The sequence below is a fragment of the Falco biarmicus genome, chromosome 11, assembly GCF_023638135.1.
Source record: "Falco biarmicus isolate bFalBia1 chromosome 11, bFalBia1.pri, whole genome shotgun sequence".
Classification (NCBI taxonomy): domain Eukaryota; kingdom Metazoa; phylum Chordata; class Aves; order Falconiformes; family Falconidae; genus Falco; species Falco biarmicus.
The window spans coordinates 20,184,596-20,204,322 of record NC_079298.1 but is presented as its reverse complement, the minus strand read 5'-3'; the positions used below and the strand labels follow the sequence as shown (position 1 = coordinate 20,204,322).

At 37.5% G+C, this 19,727-nt stretch overlaps 1 protein-coding gene across 2 annotated transcripts in view; it reads right to left on the bottom strand.

Moving 5' to 3' along the window:
* PKN2 (protein kinase N2) overlaps positions 1-19,727 on the bottom strand; it is a 56,435-nt gene that overhangs the window by 23,475 nt on the left and 13,233 nt on the right. Inside the window, exons 2-3 of one of the 2 annotated variants that reach the window (XM_056355555.1) lie at positions 9,767-9,827; positions 8,095-8,395 (exon numbers count right to left, since the gene is read on the bottom strand). In XM_056355555.1, coding sequence (XP_056211530.1) covers positions 8,095-8,326 — 232 coding nt within the window. In that variant the 5' untranslated portion in view covers positions 8,327-8,395; positions 9,767-9,827. The remainder of the gene's footprint in view (positions 1-8,094; positions 8,396-9,766; positions 9,828-19,727) is intronic. The other variant, XM_056355554.1, reaches the window with a different exon arrangement.

Below are 19,727 nucleotides of genomic sequence, written 5' to 3'. Positions count from 1 at the left end.
ACCCCTCCCCACAAAACAGCCTAAACTCTATTCTATTAAGTTATAGATTAAACAAAGCTGGAACATCACACTCCAGTATTAAGACTGACCCTCCTGTCCAGAGCTACTTTGCAACAGCACTGCAAATGCGCCTTAACATGAAAAGCCTCACGAAAGCCTAGTGACTCCTACACGTGTCCTAATTCACATGAATCACTTCCAGGAGTGGTAGACCTAGCTGCAAACCTGCCTATTCTATTTTCGCTTCAAAGGAGATTTATTTCATCTGGAATGTCTTGAGTCAATTAAAAATGCAACTTCTCATTAAGCTTTCTTACACTCCTGATTATAAATCTAAATGTTTTAAAAACAAACTTGGACAATAATATTCAGTACCACTGAGCACGGTCTAAACACAGATACTAAGCAGTTCCTCACTGATTCTAGCGTGAGTGTTGCAAACACCATTTATGTCAAAATTAAGACTAGATAAAACGCGCCTTTTCCTTAGTAGTTAGGTGAAACAGTTTTTGCTTTGGAATCGTAACAGAATCCTGGGATTATCGGATATATAGGCAGACATGTTATTGAACAACTGATCTGTGGGAATGATAAAGCTTTTTCATTTCACAATATTACTGTGTTTAGATCTCCATCTTACTAGATTAATTGAATGGAATGCAAGTTAGTTTTATCAATCAAATTGTATAGTCATACTCCTTAACTTTCCTATCCTCCTCCAGTACCGTCTATTAATCACTGATTGGTATTTCAGCTTCTGCAACATGAACTGTTAACGAAATCAAAGCAAGCGCCACTGGACTATTTCCTAATACTTAACTATGTCCAGCGCAACTGTCCTTTTAGCTAACTATCTTCCCTAACAGTCCCAACGGCTTCTCTTTCAAACTTTTTGTAAAAGAGGATAAATTACATCCACTGTAGTAGTTTTTTTGTGGTTGATTTCTTCTACCCTAACAACTGAGAAAATACCTTCACTATGGGTAAATGACACTAGTTGTCTCTTGGAAGGTATTTACCCAATACCACCAATACAGTCTTTTTTTCCAATTTTAGTTAATCTTCCTTGAATTAAAACTAAGATGATGGATCAAATTCCTGAAATCCTCAAGTATTAGAAAACACAGGCATTGCACTAGTAACTTACAAATTATTAATTATGAGGTGTCATGGGGAGGAGATGCCTTATCTGACATTTCATATTTCTTCTGTAAAAGCTTCTGATAACTAGTTTTGCAGACTTAACACATTTACTTTCAAGTCTGCTGTGTAATTTCCTCCTAAATGGCCACCTTTGCTGAGGCTACACGCAGATTTCATGTAAGGAGAAGTTTTAATTTCCTCTGCTGCTAATTCACTCTTCACTTCAAGCCACTTCAAGACTTAACTGCATCCTCCTCACTCCTTAAGGGTAGTACAGAAAATACCAGATGTTAAAAAAAATAAAATTAAATCTGTATTTCTCCTCATCTGTTTTGTCGTTCACTCTCTCCTCAATGTTTTGGCTTGGTTTCTCTGTGGAACTGCACTTGAACAGCTTACCTTAAATCTGTTATTAATAAAACCAAGATTAACAACATACTTTCCTCTCACTTACGAATTCACATTCAACTAATCGTCACCTAATAATCTATTCAAAATTAGAACAAATGTGAAATTTGAAAGTCACAGTGTCAAGTCTCCTTGTAAAGTAGATTAATCGTATAAATGAATATTTATCCACTTTAGATTTACGATGCAGGCCTCTACCACTTAAAGATCCCAGGCCTCTGATGATCCCTGGGAAGACTGTGGGGCTCCTGCAGTCTGTTTTCACAGCTTTTAAAGATGCATACAAGCAGCCTTCCCTTGCATTAAAACAAACTCAAGTTACAAGTCAAGGACTAATTAGAGATACCATGGTTCAGGTTGCCCAGGCAGCTGTTATTATCTCTCTTTGCGTGTCTGCACTGTGTAGGTGGAACCACATCACTTACCTGGGTCATCTCGCGTTAGTCTGCACTTGTGGACCTAAACTACTGTCTACCATTTAGTTTAAATGGTTCTACTATATGCTTTGTTAGTAACCAGCAGCAAAGGAAACTTTTCTGCAGCATGGACTAATTGCTAGGAAGAAATAATTTTTTGCCTTCAGGCATAATAGTTGCTCACTAAACTCCCAAACATGGCACAATATGGTTTCTTAACAAAGATTTATTTTGTAAAGAAAAAAACCCCCTCAGTTTACCAACAGCTTTTCAGAAATGGCTTCCAAGTGACTCCTCCCCGCCCCCCCCCCCCTCCCCAATTACAATTCAGCAAGTAGCCTGAGGCAGCTTCTTAAAGAATTCAGATTAAAGTTTTAAATCAGCTAGACAAACTGGTCCTATTATGGAAAGCGTTGACAATCTTAGCAGCAGCACTAGAAGCTACATCTATATTAGCTGTTTCGCTCTCTCTTTGTAATGTCTGCTGAGGTTGTAATTACTTTGGTATGGCTAGTTATCTCTGATCTATTTGTGTAACACACTTTACAGATGGGCTCAAATCTCATCTGGAGACTTTTAGTCATTTTCATAATACAAATAAGTAATAAATTAATCCAGATAATTGCAATCATGGGGATTTATGTATATGCTTAAAGTTAAACAAGAGTTAAGTACTCATACCAAATTGGTATTTTCCTCAAGTAAGTAAGTAGGGACTGGGGAAAATAAGAGATTCTCCAGCTTGCCACATTTGTTGGTCAGTAAGAACAGTACAGACTTGTCATTTTGGATGCATTCAAGTCCACCTTTGCATAGGAAGCAAGAGCTTTGCTGGGGTAGAGATTAGTGCCCCTAGGCATTTTTCTTCTTGACAGTGAATATCAAGTAAAGTAACAGATGTATTTCAAGTGAACTTGACTTCATTTCAAGTAACTAGAATGTTATTTTTGCTGAACAACTGTGAATGCTGTTGCTTAACAGAGTTTTGTGCAGAGTTAGCACACATCCAGGCTGCTGGAAGAGCTACAGTATTGCTTCCCCAGCACCTGCAATATCCTGTTTTCATGTAAACACACTCTTAAGACTTAAAATACGTTAATAGTGATGGTTTAACTATTTTTTAAAATGTCTGGATTGCATCAGGACAATGGCAGTTTTCAGTCCGAAATGCTTATCTTAACCGTGATCTTTGCTCTTCTGAAAACTATTCCTGTTTGAGTCTTTGCATAGCGCTCATCAGCAAATATTTCTTGCTTCTAAACTGCCTTTTATCGGTGCTCCTGTATGTTAGATTTGTTAGTGACACAACTCTACTCTTCTGAGACTGCTGCTCATTCTTTGGGGACTCTTCCCCAGATGCTAGGTATGGTATTTCTTCAGTAAGCTCAGCATGAAATCTACGATCCCACGTAACTTTCTGAATTTGGGTTCCCAGATGGTACTGCAGCATGCTGCTAAACTGCGCAATTAGCAGCCAGTGTCCTTTGGTAAACCAGTTAATTTTAATCTTATTTGCGACTATTTAATTGCAGTTAGCCTCATCAGTGTCATACCCAACCAAAATATCTGTGGTGCATGTTTAGGCATTGCTGGAGGTGGGGGGTAGAAAGAGGCATCATCAGGCTTTTCTCAGGGAGCCAGATGGTTGCATCAGCACTTCAAATAAGCCATCAGTAAGTCCAAGGCAGCAGTGGACATTCTGCACTCAGAGAACATCCAGTACTGACCTCCCGGAAACATTTGGAGTTCAACTGCATTTCAATTCAGTAATGGCTAACTTTAATTATTAAACAAGTGAAAGGAGATTGTTTCAAATTGCTTTGATAATGTTGTTCTACATTAAGATTCCCAAAAGTTACCATAGAATTCCTATGCATATGGGCCTCGTAGGTGGAGTCCGCTGTCTCAAAAGTCACTGCCTCTACTAATTTGGTTGCTACCTCTACCACTTCCAGTAATCAGTTTTACATGGACACTGTGGTGTCTGACAGATTAACCTAGCCATTTATAGGGACAAAGAAATCCCCCAAACAGTCTAACTTCCCTGCCAGCTAGTCATATTCTTAAGTAAAATAAATTTTCTTTGTGACCCCTACAGCCAAACCTAGCGTAAAGTAGATAGCTTCGAAGTTAGGAGAATGCAAGAGGTGTGAACTTGTCTTTTTGGTTTCATGTTCTCCACGTTTTATCCAGTCTCCTCAATTCCCTCACTTTTTTGTCATCTCTCCTCCCTATCCACCTTTACTTCAGCTCTATGGAACAGATTAATTCTGCAATTTATATATATTCTACCTATCAACTATATGCCTAATTAAATGGGTGATTTGCTCTAAGTAAACTATTTCAATCTTACACCTTGCAGAGTCACATTAAAAACCAATCTCTACTGCTACTTTTTAGACACATGAAAAGCATGTATCTGTGCTACTATATAGAAAAGTATGTTTTTAAGAGGAAATTCCTTCATCTCCAACACTGAAGTAATCAGCCCATGTTACACATTAAAAGAAATCACTCAGATTTTCAGTAATAACGGTCACTAAGCTTGTCCTACGCATTTTATACTGCTGCATTCTGCTTTACTTTTAAGTGCTGAACCTTCAAATTTTAAAACTGTGTCTCAGTATGACTAATACACTGCATGATAAGGGCAGACCTTGGTACAAAGTCCCATTTCTAAAACAAATCTAGATTCACCAGCAATTCCATAATGTAAAGTAAACCTACGTTATGCCAAAACTTGTTTCCAAATCATACATCCACCGCCAAGTCTACCCTCACATTCATTAATATAGCTTTTTTGCAAACTGTACTTTTTGGTTAGGGTTTAATACCAATTCTTCAAATAGTTCTACAAATGATTTTCTATGACATTCGGACACAGAAAGCTTTCAGTTCTATGCAAACTACCATCAAAACATCTTAACTTGATAAATATTATGAAAACACATTTTTCTACAGTAGATTCATTAACTCTATGTTTAATAGTTTTAACATGTATTGATTACACTATGCTGATTACAAAGAAGTTACACTACAAAACAGTGGTTCATTAAAAAAGTAACATAAGTTACTGCTTGATACCATAAGCAGCAGTAAGAGTCACAACAGCTTGCATAGCACTTTTCAGTTCTAAATCTAGAGCACTTTACAAATATATGTTCACACCCACTTCTCAGATACAGGAACAAGGAAAGACTAAATGACTGTTCCAAGTTACTGCAATGACCTTTCAACCAGTCAACAGAAACAGTCCAAAAACCTTTTCAGAGTTGAGGCCTGACAGGTCAAAGGGATCATCATCTTACATGCAATGATTCTGTCTTATTTCTCAATCGATCTCAGTCCTGACTTTGCTACCTAGAACATGCAAAAACCTACACAATATACTCTAGAAGACAGAAAGATAGATATGGCCACCCCTGAAAAGTACTGAAGTACATAAAGGGAACACAGACCTTGACTCCACAGCTCTTGAACCCTCTTTACCTTATTTTCACCATTCATGGTCTGTGCAGTCTGAAGATTTCCCATGTATTTCCTTCTCTCTTTTAAATAATTTGTCACTAACTGACCAGAAGAAGGTCAAACATGAGCTACAGTGAGAAGCTGTAACTTAGAAAAAAGCTAACCTCTAGAAATAACGCACTTATTTGGGGAGCTCCAGTAAACGGTTATTAAATTCACTGTTGATCCTGAGCAAAAGCAAGAACTCCCAAACTGAGATACCTGTGGCCTCTCCACAGACCTATCTTTTGTCAGACGGCAGTGGTCTTCAGGGCTATGTGTCCATGTATTTGCTGAATATTATGTGTAAATATACATAGCTATTTAACACACTTATATACAGAAACATCCACACAGTCGCCATGCCGTAAGTTTTATATTCTCAATCTTATTTTGCAAAGGCCATGCTCACGAATACCTTAAGTCAAACCTAAGACTTCAGTAGTAAAAATCAGAGTATCACCTAGATGACTTGCAACCATTAGTCTCAAGACAGACAGCATGTTTATTGATAGTGCTCCCCCTCCATGAATTGGTGACCACAGATAAGGAAGGAGACAGACAGTTAAATTACAAGGCAAAGAGTATAAAAGACTCAAGCATTTCAATTTTGGAGGGTGGGTGCTTATAGATCTTTGATCTAAAAAGAGATGTTAAAAGAACTAAAGACTACTTTTTTCCCCCAGAAGGTTATGCAATATATTTTATTAAAATGGGTCTTATATAGGAATACCTGATTTGATACTATACAAAGAACATAACAATCTCAACAGAATTATTAAGATTTTTCTTGCATATTTCAATAATTAAGTAAGACTGTAAAAGCTATCTACAAATAACACTTTGAATGGAATGAAAGTGAAAAACATAGTACTAAGAAGTTCAGCATGCATCAAAAGCAAGGAGGAGGACATGCTTATCAACCTTGTTCTTTTAATCCTTTGAGCCTTTCATGGAAGTCTCTGGTATTTGAACATGAGGTGAGATGAACCTGACTGCTAACAGTTATCCACAAATGCACCCGGCACTGCTGGCCTTTTCAGGAGTATACTAAGGATCTGAACAACATAATTCAGATCTTTGTATTCACACCATCTCTTTAACACTAGTAAATGCTTTCTCAGGGTCTACTGCACTTCCCGAGTCATACGCAAAGACAGTATTGCTCATTAACTCATTGTGATACTTGAATGCTACATTGGAAAGGGGCATTCCAACAAGAACATTCTGCATCATCCACTTTACAAGTTTTGCTACTAGATGAACTTCACAAACTTATATCAGATTTTTTATATTCACTCTATACACAGTCGGTATACAATTATTTTTCTGTTCCATTCTTTCCTTTAAGAGCCACACTACTGTCAACATTGAAGTAGATTTTCACGAACCTTAGCCGATATGGAACAGAATGCTTCATGCAGATTAAAACCCAATGGGTATCTATGAAGCATACATTATTGTACTCATTCCCATTTCATGCTACAGCAACTACTCTGCCTCATTAGTTCTAGTAGTGCTCACCCTCTGCCCACCCTCTGCCCCTTGTATGCTACCAAGCAAAAAAAGCAGAGAATAGAGAAAATGCTGTGCAGACCATCATGGACACTTCAACAATCTTGCAGCATGTCACAGGGCCAGGCAATACAAGTTCCTGATACCAACTGTCAATATTTTCCTGAATTCTCACTGTAACCAACCTTTCTTCACAAGGATGATGCGGTCATTTTATTCTACTGCCCAAGCTTCTTAAGGCTTGGCAATAACTTCAAACACACCTTTGATGGCTTGTGCACATCTATTAACATTTTGCCAAAAAGAATCTGTGCAATGTGACATCATGAGGCTGGCAATACCTCCAGAGTAATTTGACAAAGCTGAAAAAGGACTGTTTACTTTCACAACATTCCATCTTAAAATACCAACCCTTGTATTTTTAAAAAATATATTCTAAATAAGTATTGCGTCACTGCCATGCCACAGAAAATACTAATTAAAGCCATTAATTACAACCATTCTGTGAAAACAATTCCAAATTGTCTTTAAAATGGTAGTTTCATTGTGGAAAAGCCAGAGAAGACTTAACAAATTGTTCCCACATTAAGAAACATTTGATAAGTTAGTCAAAGTGGCATAACACAGCTTTTAAATTTAAATTAGATTTAAGTTTAAAAAAAAACACAGAACTTTTAAGTAGAAATGTTATAATTTTTCCCTCCATAGAATAAAAAAGGTGTACTAACATTCATGCCTACACTCAGAAAAAGTCACTGGAAGGCCTACTGAAATTTGCTTTTACACAGTGAAAAGTTATTAGGAGATATTATGGTGATCGAGAAAATATTAAAATATAGTAATAACTGAAAGTGAAGAACTGGTACATGTTAAGTTGGTCTTTAGACCATGATCAAACAGTCTGTGAAATACAATGCTCCCCAGAAAACAATTTAAAACTCAAAACAGCAGGACACTTGTGAACCAAAACAAATAGGCATACATAAGTAACAAACTGCCAGAATGAGCAGGATTTGCTCATTCCCAGAGCAATTTTTTCAAGTGAAATGGGACACAGCTTATCTAAGCTAAGAAGAAAAACTGATTTCACAATAACATATGGTACCTGCAACGTCTTCTGGATCTGTTACAACAATGTGTGCATTTAACTCCTGTAACTTATGATGCAAGTCTTCTAACTTCTTATTTGATTTTTTCAAAATGTTGTCCACATATGCCAAGTTCTTTTTATCCGTTGTGACCTTCCTGAGGTTCTCTGCTCCCTCCTTGATTTTAAGCTCCTTCCTTATTTCCCGCTTGATTTGGTCCTTTATTTCATCCAGCTTCTGCTGTACCATTGTATCTGAAAAGTCCAACTTTTGGCCAGTGCTCACATTCTCAGCGGCTAGAAGACTTTTGGCATCCCCCTAGAAAGAAAAACAGTAATGTAACTACCAGGAAAGTTTGTTTCTTGACAACGCAGGCTGCACACTTAAAATGCCTAGGCTTTAGGCCTCTCTTTATTAAGCAATCACTTTGTAAGACCATTTACTAACCATGGGCCTACACTAATGTTGCCCTAAAGCAACAATCTCACAAGACATTACATGTTAACTGGAGTTAGATTTTACAACAGATTTATTTTAAATTTAGTGACGTCTTTACTGTGCCTATTTTTAACACCAAGAGATTTAAATACTTCTGGATTTGTCATGGCTGCTTGCCTGGCAGTTATATGCCTCAGAGCTAATGACTCACATTTGTAATTTTCTAGATTTAATTGTGTGTTTTAATAGACCAAATGGATAGAGGAAATAAGAGTAACTTCCAACAATTATTATCTGTGATGAATTTTTATACATTCATTAGAATAAATTCCTTTTAAAGATTGAAAAAAGTAAGTTAAGAAAAACCTTATTGATGTTTGCAAATGTTTAAAGAAGCACTGGCATCTTTATAAAGATTTGTCAAGATGTTACTGGAAATCTGCTAGATATTTTTTTTTTTAAAATCCCTCAAGTAAAAATAAAATAATCTTATTTTCTTGTGCAGGCAAGCTAGGCTGAAATGAAATTAAAAAAACAACAACAAAAAGTTGCATTGATGAATGGGAGTTGGTGTAGTAAGGGAGCAGGGGACAAAAAGAATCTTCAGACCATCAGTACATATGAGGTCATGCTTGTGCTTAGTGTATGCTTACGTATCATTGAGGAAGTAACTGTACAAAGGGCATGTTACAGAACCTACATCAATAAAGTACAAATACAATCAATTACATATGTAATAACACTTCTTTTGTCTTATACAAGGACCCTGTACCATGAGTATACACTAGGTCCTACCCAAGAAGTCTTAGCTAAAGCTAAGTGAGTGAAGACTGAATAAGGGCTCTCCTAAACTTAGAATCTGATCCAGTCATAATTCAGGATGTATTTAGTATATGTGTGGCCTGATCTTTATGTAGCTACCTAAAAGACCAAAATTCCAGTAAATTTTCTTAAACACAATGAAGAAGTTGCCCAGACTTCTGAAATATCTGAGTGGACAGTAAGGTATTTGAAGAGGTGATTAAAAATCAGGAAGTTTTGGGTATAATACTAGTTGTCATCACTATCTGCTGTTGGAAACTCCAACAGCACAGCAGAAGAAAACATTCAGGAAGGAGTTCAAGTAGCACAGCATTGGGCTAATAAACTGTAAAAATGTCCCAGAACACATGATCTCTAGATATAGTCCACAGTTTGTTTTTGGAAGAATTTGGGGAAAAAAGGATCATGACAGTTGGAGCTGGGCCATACCTGTAACAGATAATGCTGGTCAAACTATTTCAATCTGTGTACGTTCCAGTGATTGTGCCTTCTGTAAGCAAGATCCAATCCATCAGTCAGTCCTCGGCTCTAATTTTACCTGTTTACTAAGTCATCTTTAAACCCCTCTTATTAAAACATTTATATCCATAGCTTCAGCTTTTAATACAAAAAGTTAGCAACTCAAAGATTCTTAAATATTAAAAGTAGTCAGAATCACCATCTTGCCACAGAATTTGTCTGTCGTTGAAAAAGACAACAAACAAGCTAGCTATTTAGAAGTGACAAACCAAGCAGGAAACGAAAGGGGGGGGGGGAAGGCAAATTTATACTTAAGAGTGCACTTGTGGCTCCTGTAAGTACATTTCTGTTAGTGTAGATTAAAATAAATAATTTATTATGCATATATAGAGAGGCTATTAATAGTTGCACTGGGAAATACAGGACATTGTTTCCATATATAGACATATAAAAAGAATCAACTTTTTTTAAAGAATGATCAATAATGATGAACAACTAGTACAAAGGTTCATATCCATAACGGAGACCAACCACCGTGTGTTGAGTGCTTTAAGATACAACTGAAACTGAAAATAAGCTCATATAGTAACTGTATAGCAAACTGTTCAGGTAATAAGTATATATAAATTAGATCCAGATCTTTGATTTCCCTGTTTGTCTAACAAATCTAGGAAGTAGAAAATGAGCCTCAAGATTAGTATACTAATACTTAGCCTTTAAAAAGAGATCAAACCAGTTTTTGTAAATAAAAAGTGTATTTTTTAAACCATAATGCTTTGCATTTGTTCTGCAAGCTTCCTAGAAATAAACTCATCTACCTCCTTCAAAGCATGACATTACTAAGTTCACAGGAGAAAGACAAGTGGTGTTAAAACCCCCACAAAACTCAACAAAACAACCCCCCAGCCAACCCCAAAAGCAAAAGGAAACCTTTATTCCTTATTCCAATAGCACCCGAAGTACACTAAAATTATGCCAAGAAGGTACACTTCTCAAACAGAACAATGTAATTAAAATATAAATAATTCAGAAATATTCTTGACTAGGGTTTCCCAAAGAGACTTCAGTTAATTGTTTATCTATTGAACAATAACGTATTTTATTACAGGGGAGGTTTTTATTCCTCTACTAACCCTACATCCCACCTGTTAAAGGGATGTTATATTCTTCCATAAACAGGTTTTTGGAGCCCTTGCTCCACATATACAGTCTCTTAACAAGTCTTCAATTAAATTAAATCTCCATGATCATTAGTAATTTGCATTCCAAATTTCGAGTAATTAAGTTCCAGTTCTACTCAGCAGCATCTTTGTCCCTGGACTTAAGAGTTTCAGGATATAGAATCGTTGTCTTCAATCTGCTTCTGAGGCAGCTAAGAGTACAGCAGTGCTGATTCTAACGCGGGAAGCTGGCCACATTGCCTATGAATTTAAGCATTCATCTTTAAATCCCTCCAAAAGCCACAGATGATACTCCTTCTGTCTCTCTTATCATCCAGAGTTAATTATACTTTTGAACTAAAAGTACCCTGTCACCTAGTTGCCTAGATGTGTCACCTGGCACAAAGGTCACTGTGAAATAAACAGTCTTCCAAGGAGGCAACTGTGCACGCAGTGACCCTGAAGGTTGCTCCCAAAGCAGAGCCAGAGCGTGTTCTGCAAGTGAAGTTGCTCTGCTCCTGCGCTGACACGTTTTGCTGCTGGGATGCAACAAAGGTTTGAGACAGATCCTCATGCCGGAGAACTGAGCTGCCGCAGCAACGTTCCATTTTAAAATGGAGATAATGCCAAGACTGACACAACCGGACAGAATGTCCAACAGTTGAGTAAGAGAAGTATGTTTCTTTCTTTAAGAAAAATCACCTCCCAAAACGCCAAACTCGTACTCTGCTTTCAAACTGAGAAGCGACTTAAAACCACAGGATATTCCAGCTTTATTCAATGACAACCTGTTACGAGTCTCTTGTTAGAGCTGAATATTCTTTCAAAAAATTCTTTTCCCCATTTGGATGAACCCCCTCCCAGGTTGAGCCTCACGTCCATTAGGATGTAGGTGTTCTCTCCCCTCAATGTGAAAATTAAGTATGTAAATAGAAACAACAGCTGGAGGCAGGGGCCAGGTCCTTTGCTTTGCACTGCTCAAGTGGGCAGGGTGCAAAGACAGAAGAAATCATTCACATTCTCTATGCCAAGAAACCATCAATGGATATTGCACAACCACTTCCTTCACTCTCCCTCCCAGAATCATTTAACATGAAGTATCTTAAGAGTGGAAATGCTCCAAAGCTGATAATGACTAAACCACTCTTGCTGGTAAAACAGAGAATAGGCCTCCCTGCTTTAGAATCGAAGACAAAAGAACGGGCAGCCAGGTACCGATTCTCAGTTTCTTTTTTAACTCTGGTAGTGTTTTGACTGTTGGGTAAAAGACAGTAGCTCATCTTTCTTGGGTGGTCCCAGGACCAGACCACTTGGCATAGCATCCTCCTTCCCCGTGTGCCACAGCCGACTGCGGTGACCTAGTTCTGTGCCCCACAGCAGCAAAGGGCAGCGGCAGCCGGTGCTGCTCCTAACAACCTGCTTTCTGGGCTGCAGGGGAAGCAGTTCGAGGCAGTGGTGCGTACTTGTTGTGTGATGGGAAAAACACATGTTTATGAGCCAGGCTGCAGATTTCTGAAACATCTCAGCATGTAATGAAACTGAAGCTGTGTTTACTACAATAAACTCTGAAGGACCACAAATTAGATATTACTGCTAAAAAAAAAAAAAAAAAGAGAGAAGGAACTCATAGCTTTCCTGCTGCAATGGCCTAATGACTCAACCTCACTTAGATTGCTGGCTCAAAGACTATCTATTTACAGAAATGAATTCAAGATGCCAGCCTTCAATTTCTGTACTCTTGGGAAATATTTTAAGTATAGCTGCTGAAAATAATGGGTAGTGGTCTGAGCATGTCTTTTAATAATACACAGAGTCTATTCTGGCTGATGTGGTGAAAGAGAGCAGTAGTGTTGTTTATGAAAACCCATGGGAGTCCCACACTTTTTCCCCAGGTCAATTCTGAGCCAAATAATCAGTGAAGCAGGTGCCTTGCCAAACTGCACTTACCAACCAAACTCCCATTGAAGAATAAAATGTCTAAACTGCTGAATGACGGAAATGGTACTGCTGACAGAAGAGAGTACCATAAAGTTGGAAATACCAGAGAATCTGCTTAAGTTGTGTAAACTGAATGACTTCCAATTCAAAGTGAGATTATCAAATTGCCACCTCTTAGAAGAAAAAAAGATAATGCTAAAATCCTGGGCATTATTAATAACTCCAAAAGAACTTGCTTGTAAGAGCACAGTACAGCTGCACTGTGTATTCACCATAGAGAACACCGAGTAGGGCAAGAATACAGATTACTGACTTCTGGTAGGAATTGTTACAGAAAGGTAAGCGGGCCCTGAACTACAGCGTGCTTAACAGCTGATGAGCACTCATGCAAAATATTATTTACACTTCACATTGATGTGCTACTAGCACACAGTCAACGTCCCTTTAGAAAAAAGACCATATCAAAACTCACAGCAAAACTTGTCTATTTTTTCCTAAAACTATTAGCATTCATTTTTATATGCTCTTGAATTTTAGTAACCATTTCAATAGACTATAACAAACAATTAATACAGTAAGAAAACCTGTTTGACAAGTATAGTAAAAAATGCTTCGTTATTAAATAGAAACATACTCATTTCAAATATAAAAATAGGATTTTCATCTTATGTATGATTAAAAAATTACCATAATCCAGAAAGACTAAATGTTTATTAATTTTTCATTTCATTTTGAAGAACTGGAAGTACAGATTTGGAGCTATTATTTTTCTTAGTATAATTTTCTGAACAATCTTTCGCGGAGAAAAAAGCAAAAAAAATCCAGTTGTTTTTCTGAGCTAACTGCCAAGGTCCCTGAAGCTCTCTACAGTAATTCCTGAAACCAGAGTAGTCTTTGATTTTAAGAACAATGTTAATCAATTGCAAACTTCCCTTCCCCCCGAAGTCATTCATAAAACCAGATGTGACGGCTTGTCTGGATTACTGGAACTACATGGACTATTTCCTCCTGCCCAGAAGCAAATGTGATTGTGGTCAAGATCTCAGCACTCACCCAACATCAAGAACAACAAAAAAACCACCCCAACCTTGGAGGCTTAATAGATTCTGGCATTAGTTTGCTGTGCTAACATGTCACAAATCAGGATTTAAATTTAATCTAAGTCACAGCTTTCTGCTTTGTAACAAAAGGCTGTTTAAAGCACAAATATCCATACTGTATTGCATTATACATGGATGAATTTAAGTAGGACACCGACTAAATGGGGTTCAATTCCTGTGCAAAAAACAGTGAGTGCCTGGCTGCATCTGTAAGAGATTAAATGGACAAAAAAACCCCCCAAACAAACAAAAAAGCAAGCATTCCTTAAAACAGGGATGTCCATCCTACAGTCCTCAGTCAGCTGGTCCCCTCTGCCCCTCTCTCCCAGTTTCAGCTGTTTCCCTGACGAATGCTTCAGGAGGAATGTTTGCTTTTAGTCACAAGATAGCTGCTGGGCTGCAGCGCTTAGTCCTACAGCACCTGTATGAAAAGCTGTGTGGCCTGGCTGAGGCAGGCCACAGATTGCACCTAAACAGGTAATAAAATTCCCCAGAGATACCTTGCCAACATCTAGGTTTCCAGCCACAAACAATCCCTGATTAGGCCAGCATTTACCAATGCAAAGAGCATGCTTCCCAAAGGTGCTCCAACAGCAGCACAGACTTGCTTACAGAACTGGAAATTGTGACGATGCAGCGTTGTACCAACATTGATTACAGAAAAGGGTGTAAAGTGAGATTTCCTCACCATGGAAGGGAAGGAAAACTTTTAAAGAAATGCTGCCTTCAGCTACTTCTCATTGCAGTAGCTTCTAATGGTTTTATGCTAGGAGAAGGACCTGCAAGGAGGCTTTCAAAAAATTATGACATTAAAAGAAAAAACCCACTCTCGCTTTTCTCATGATTGCAAGGACCCAACAGAGGCTATGGCACAACACAACCAAAGAGCACCTGAATCTGAGATCAGCAATGGCTACAGTATCCAAGAAGTGTGACTAGCTGTTCTGGCAACAGGCTTGGTACAGACATTTCAGCAGTTTCCAGACTTTTTATCTGTAACTTCAAGTTCCTACTCCCAGCCAAAAAATTCAAATAGACCCCAGCACTGTTGAAAAAAAAACCTTACCCTCTCTGGTTTCAGAAGTGCAAAAGAAACACCACAAATCCCTGTTGGGATGAATGGGGACTGCTGTCACAACTTTTATTTACATGTGTCCAGGAACAAGATCAGCATATGACATTATTCCTGTAACACCACCACTCCTCCATACTCTGAGACCTTGCTGTCTTAAGTTTTAATTTAGCTTCTCAAAGTGTGTATGAAGTACCAGTAATTATCAGTGGTGCTACAGTAGTTGAGTTAGTATAACAAGAAAAAGCAGCAGAATACATACTCAGAAAACTGCATTTCACACAATTAGTATGGTTTTAAGGAGACCACACACAGCAGCAGAAGCCCTATTAAATGCCAAAAATACAAATGAGCTCTTTCAAGATACAGGGAAAAAGATTTTATGAACTGTTAATACCATACGGCAAGTTTCTCCAATAAAGAAGTATCATAGAATTGTGCAAAGATGACTGAATTAATTCCACCTAAGATTCAGCCTCACCTAGAAGCACTGAAATGATAATTTCTCATCTAATTCCTGTAACATTATCATAGCATGTATACATAATGTAATAAATACACACACTTCTGTTTAAAAGATGAGGAAAACCAGGCTGATTAAATGGCAGTTCAATAAATGGCAAGAGAAACAAGTTCAAGGCAGCACAATATATTTTAAGAAAAAAAGTCCCTCAGTCACAGACTCTTAACTGGAGCTGTACACTGAACATACTGGACTGGGCAGCAAAAACAGTCATACATGTGCGTTTCATCTCCTACTGCCAACACCGGAATTCCATGCACGAACTTGTTTTGTATTTTCCAAATTTCATCTGAAAAATTTAGTCTTCTTTTGAGACATACTTCAGGGAAAAAATTTTAAGAGCCCATTACATAAATGAAAATGTGAAGGCTGGTAAATAGCAGAGAAATTACTATTTTTGTGTTTCACAATTTCAGACTGCTTCGAAGAAACAACTTCATTTAAAATTGATAGCAAAAATAAGCACTGAAAGGGATTTAGGCTTTGGTGGGTTTTGGGGTTGTTTTGTTTGTTATTTTAAGTGCTTTCAAATAAATATGCAGTTATTGTTTCTTTCACGGGAACATCTGCAATTTTCTGTAACACATAAATATATCAACTTCATTCTAATGGCCTAAAATTATTTCTTAAATATGTACAGTACGTGCTTTTAAAATAAAGTGTATATTTTAATATTTTTGCCAAATACTACACATGGGTATACACTGAATCACAGAATCATTTAGGTTGGAAAAGACCTTGAAGATCATTGAGTCCAACTGCTAACCCAGTACTGCCGAGTCTATTGCTAAACCCTGTCCCTAAGCACTACATCCACACATTTTTTAAACACCTCCAGGGACAGTGATTCCACCACCTCCCTGGGCAGCCTGTTCCAATGCTTAATTACCCCTTCAGTGAAGAAATTTTTCCCAATATCCAATCTCAACCTCTCCAGTGTATCTTGAGGCTATTTCCTCTTTTCCTGTTGCTTGTTATCTGGGAGAAGGACATACCTGTGCCTGCCTATAGCCTCCTTGCAGGTAGCTGCAGAGTGCACCCTCCTCTCCAGACTACGTAGTCACATTATGCTCAAGTCCGGTGCAAGCAGTTGTTTTACTGCTCTGAAATGCTTGGAGTCCAACACAACTTATTGAAGAAATAGAACTATTTAAGATAAAGCTAAGGTCATGCAAATGTTGCGTAGAAAACTCTCAGTACTAGTAATACAGAAACTAGTAATCTGTCCACAAGAGAGAAACACTCTCCCCCTTCCCCAAATACAACATAACTAGTAAGGTACCCGTTGAAGTGTGTGTTAAAGGAAACACCTAAAATAATGCATTTCGGCTGCTACAGAAAGTTTGTATAATTGTTTTATGTCACACCAATATAAACAGTTTTATTTTTTTTTCATATAAAATATTTACCTAATTTTGTCTAACATTCATAGCAGATAATATTACACATATAGTTCACGATGCTGGAAACATACTACTACTATGTTATCCAAGCTGCAGGACACAATATTTAATTTGGTAGGAGAGCTTTTCAAAGGTAAAAAGGTCAGTCAACAGACATAAGTCACAATCATGCCTTAGGACTTTGATAACTACTCCTCAAACAATGCACACTGTACAAAGGTGACAGTTCGTTGGGCATGCATCCAAAAAATATACTTACGTTAATGTAAAGTTAACATTGCAACTACATATTTTCAGTGGCTGTAATGTTAACATTACAATAAACATGTGTGGTTAAAGTTCTGCTTGTGAAGAAATTTTAATCACTATGCAGAAATATCAAAATAAAACCCCAAGGAACCCAAAATCCAGTTCTTAATGACAAACATGTCCACTCCCATTTTTAAGGTGGTTTTCTTCTATTACGATAAAAATGAATTAGTTAATAGCTACTATTACCCAATTAAAAGGTATTATTGTCTATCTCAGATAATGCAACTGATTCACCGTTCTGCTCATCCACAAATTACAGTATCGGCTATTGCCACATCTGTAAGTGGTGGTACTGAAAGTGTCACACATTCTAACTAAACTACAGGAGAAGAATGCTAAAATGCCTTACTACGAAAACAAGTCAGTACAATTTGGGATCTCCCTGTTCTTTCAGGGCAGGTTAAAAATCTTAAATCATTGAAATGATGTAAAATAAATCCTCAGCTAGTAAACAGGAATTTCTAAACAACACATACAAGTGCCAGGATGCTGTTAAATAACAATACACTAATTTCTTTCATTTTAAAGCACAACAAAGCGATCCATGTATGAGAAGCTCCATTTCTGGGACGAATAATCATGATTTGAAAAATAAAAAACCCACCTCTGTTTCTGGCAGTTCCAGCTTTCAGCACAGATGACTGATAGGTTAGTCCATTTAACTTTACTATATTTTACAGGAGCTATTTTTAGCTATTGCAAAACTAATGGAAGAGCTGAGAGTCTACATTCCACTCTAATTAAGCCATCATCTTTAGCAGCCAACTATTTTGTACATTATAAATGCAGGAATACATATCAGAGATAATACTAACATCTGCTTTATTATGAGGCAACAGGCCAAGTGGCTAAATACTGGATCTTGGTGAAGGAACCGATTTTTTTTGCTTTTTAGGACTGTGCAACAGTGCCTTCACCACAGCTTATGGATTCCCCATCTTGGTAGCTGAATCTGTTATTAAAGGAAAGGGATGTATGTTTGTATTTATACCAAGGAACCATGTCTTCATACTCTAGGACTGAGAACACCTTCACAGTAGTTTTGGCTATTGTATCTGAAGTTCACACCCTACACTCCAACCAACTGCAAATGTCGCTCCTGTTTTCATCTCCAGCAGCAGAAGGATGGAAAAGCCTCCTTAAATCCTTTCCCCATCTTTACAGGTGGTCAGTAGAAAAGATCACTTTTCACTATTGGAGAGAAGTATTGCCACACCCAAAATACCACTTGCAGAGATGCAGGCATCTCATTCCATGCCTTTCCAGTAAAAGTTTATAGATGAACACAGTTATTTATAGAAGCATTACTTCACATTCCCATTTGTCTGAGACTTTCACAGAGCATCATTGATGTATGCTGATACATTGGAATAATGGTTTTGCAACACTTCTTTCTCTGATGCTTAAAACATGGTAAGAAATTTCTCACTGGCTCTTAACCATTTTCTATTTCAGAATTCCCTAGGTATGTGAGAATTCACGAAGAAACAGAAGTCCATCAACTTACAACACAAGCAAAAAGGAAAATTTCCTGACTTAACTGCTTTATATGCAATACTAATGAAAGAGGCAGGTGATTTCACTTACTGATTACGTGGATTACAAAAAATATTCAGAACATTCTACACAAAATGTAAAAGTGTTTACGTTTCAAAACACAAATTTGCTTAAATTTTTGGTTTTAAAAGCTTCCTACATTTTCTCAGTTTTTAGGAGCCCTGATCCCCCCCCGACCTGCAGTACAGCAATCCATATCTACCTTCTCCGACCCAAAATGAACCTCTGACATTCATATGAAGTTGACAGTAAGAAGTGTTGAACAAAAGTCTAGGATTTTAGTTGAAGGATTTCTTAATGCTCACTTAAGAAGTTTTACTCTTTATGTTCAGTCTCAATACTACCTCCCGTTACCAATTTTGCATATACACTTCTGTAGGACTCTCTTCCATCTAGCTCTTGTTACCAGCAGCGTTTCAACAACAGCTAAATTAAAAATGGGAAGCATCAGTTTCCAAATAACCAATGCACCAATGAGACCTATAACGTAACAGAAATAAGGCAGCATAGACCCAGCAGTTTTTCAATGCATATATATAGATGAGCCTATAAAAGTGAAACTTAAAAAGTTTATGCTATAAACAATGGCAAAAAGTTCTCACCTTACAACTTCATTAAACTAGGGGAATATGTTGCTTGCTTTTTCTACTGCTGAGTATTCAGAAATCCCACAATGAGACATATTTGTTAGTGATTTCAATGCCCTTCCTTTTTTAGAGTGGGTAAGATTACACATGCATTCTATGTGTTTTCCAGCACCAATCATGTGAATGGGATCTTTAATGTGGTATTTAAGCTTTGTTTATCCTAAATTGATCTATTTTTTAATGTTAAAAGCCTCACCCTATTTTACAGGGCATATATAC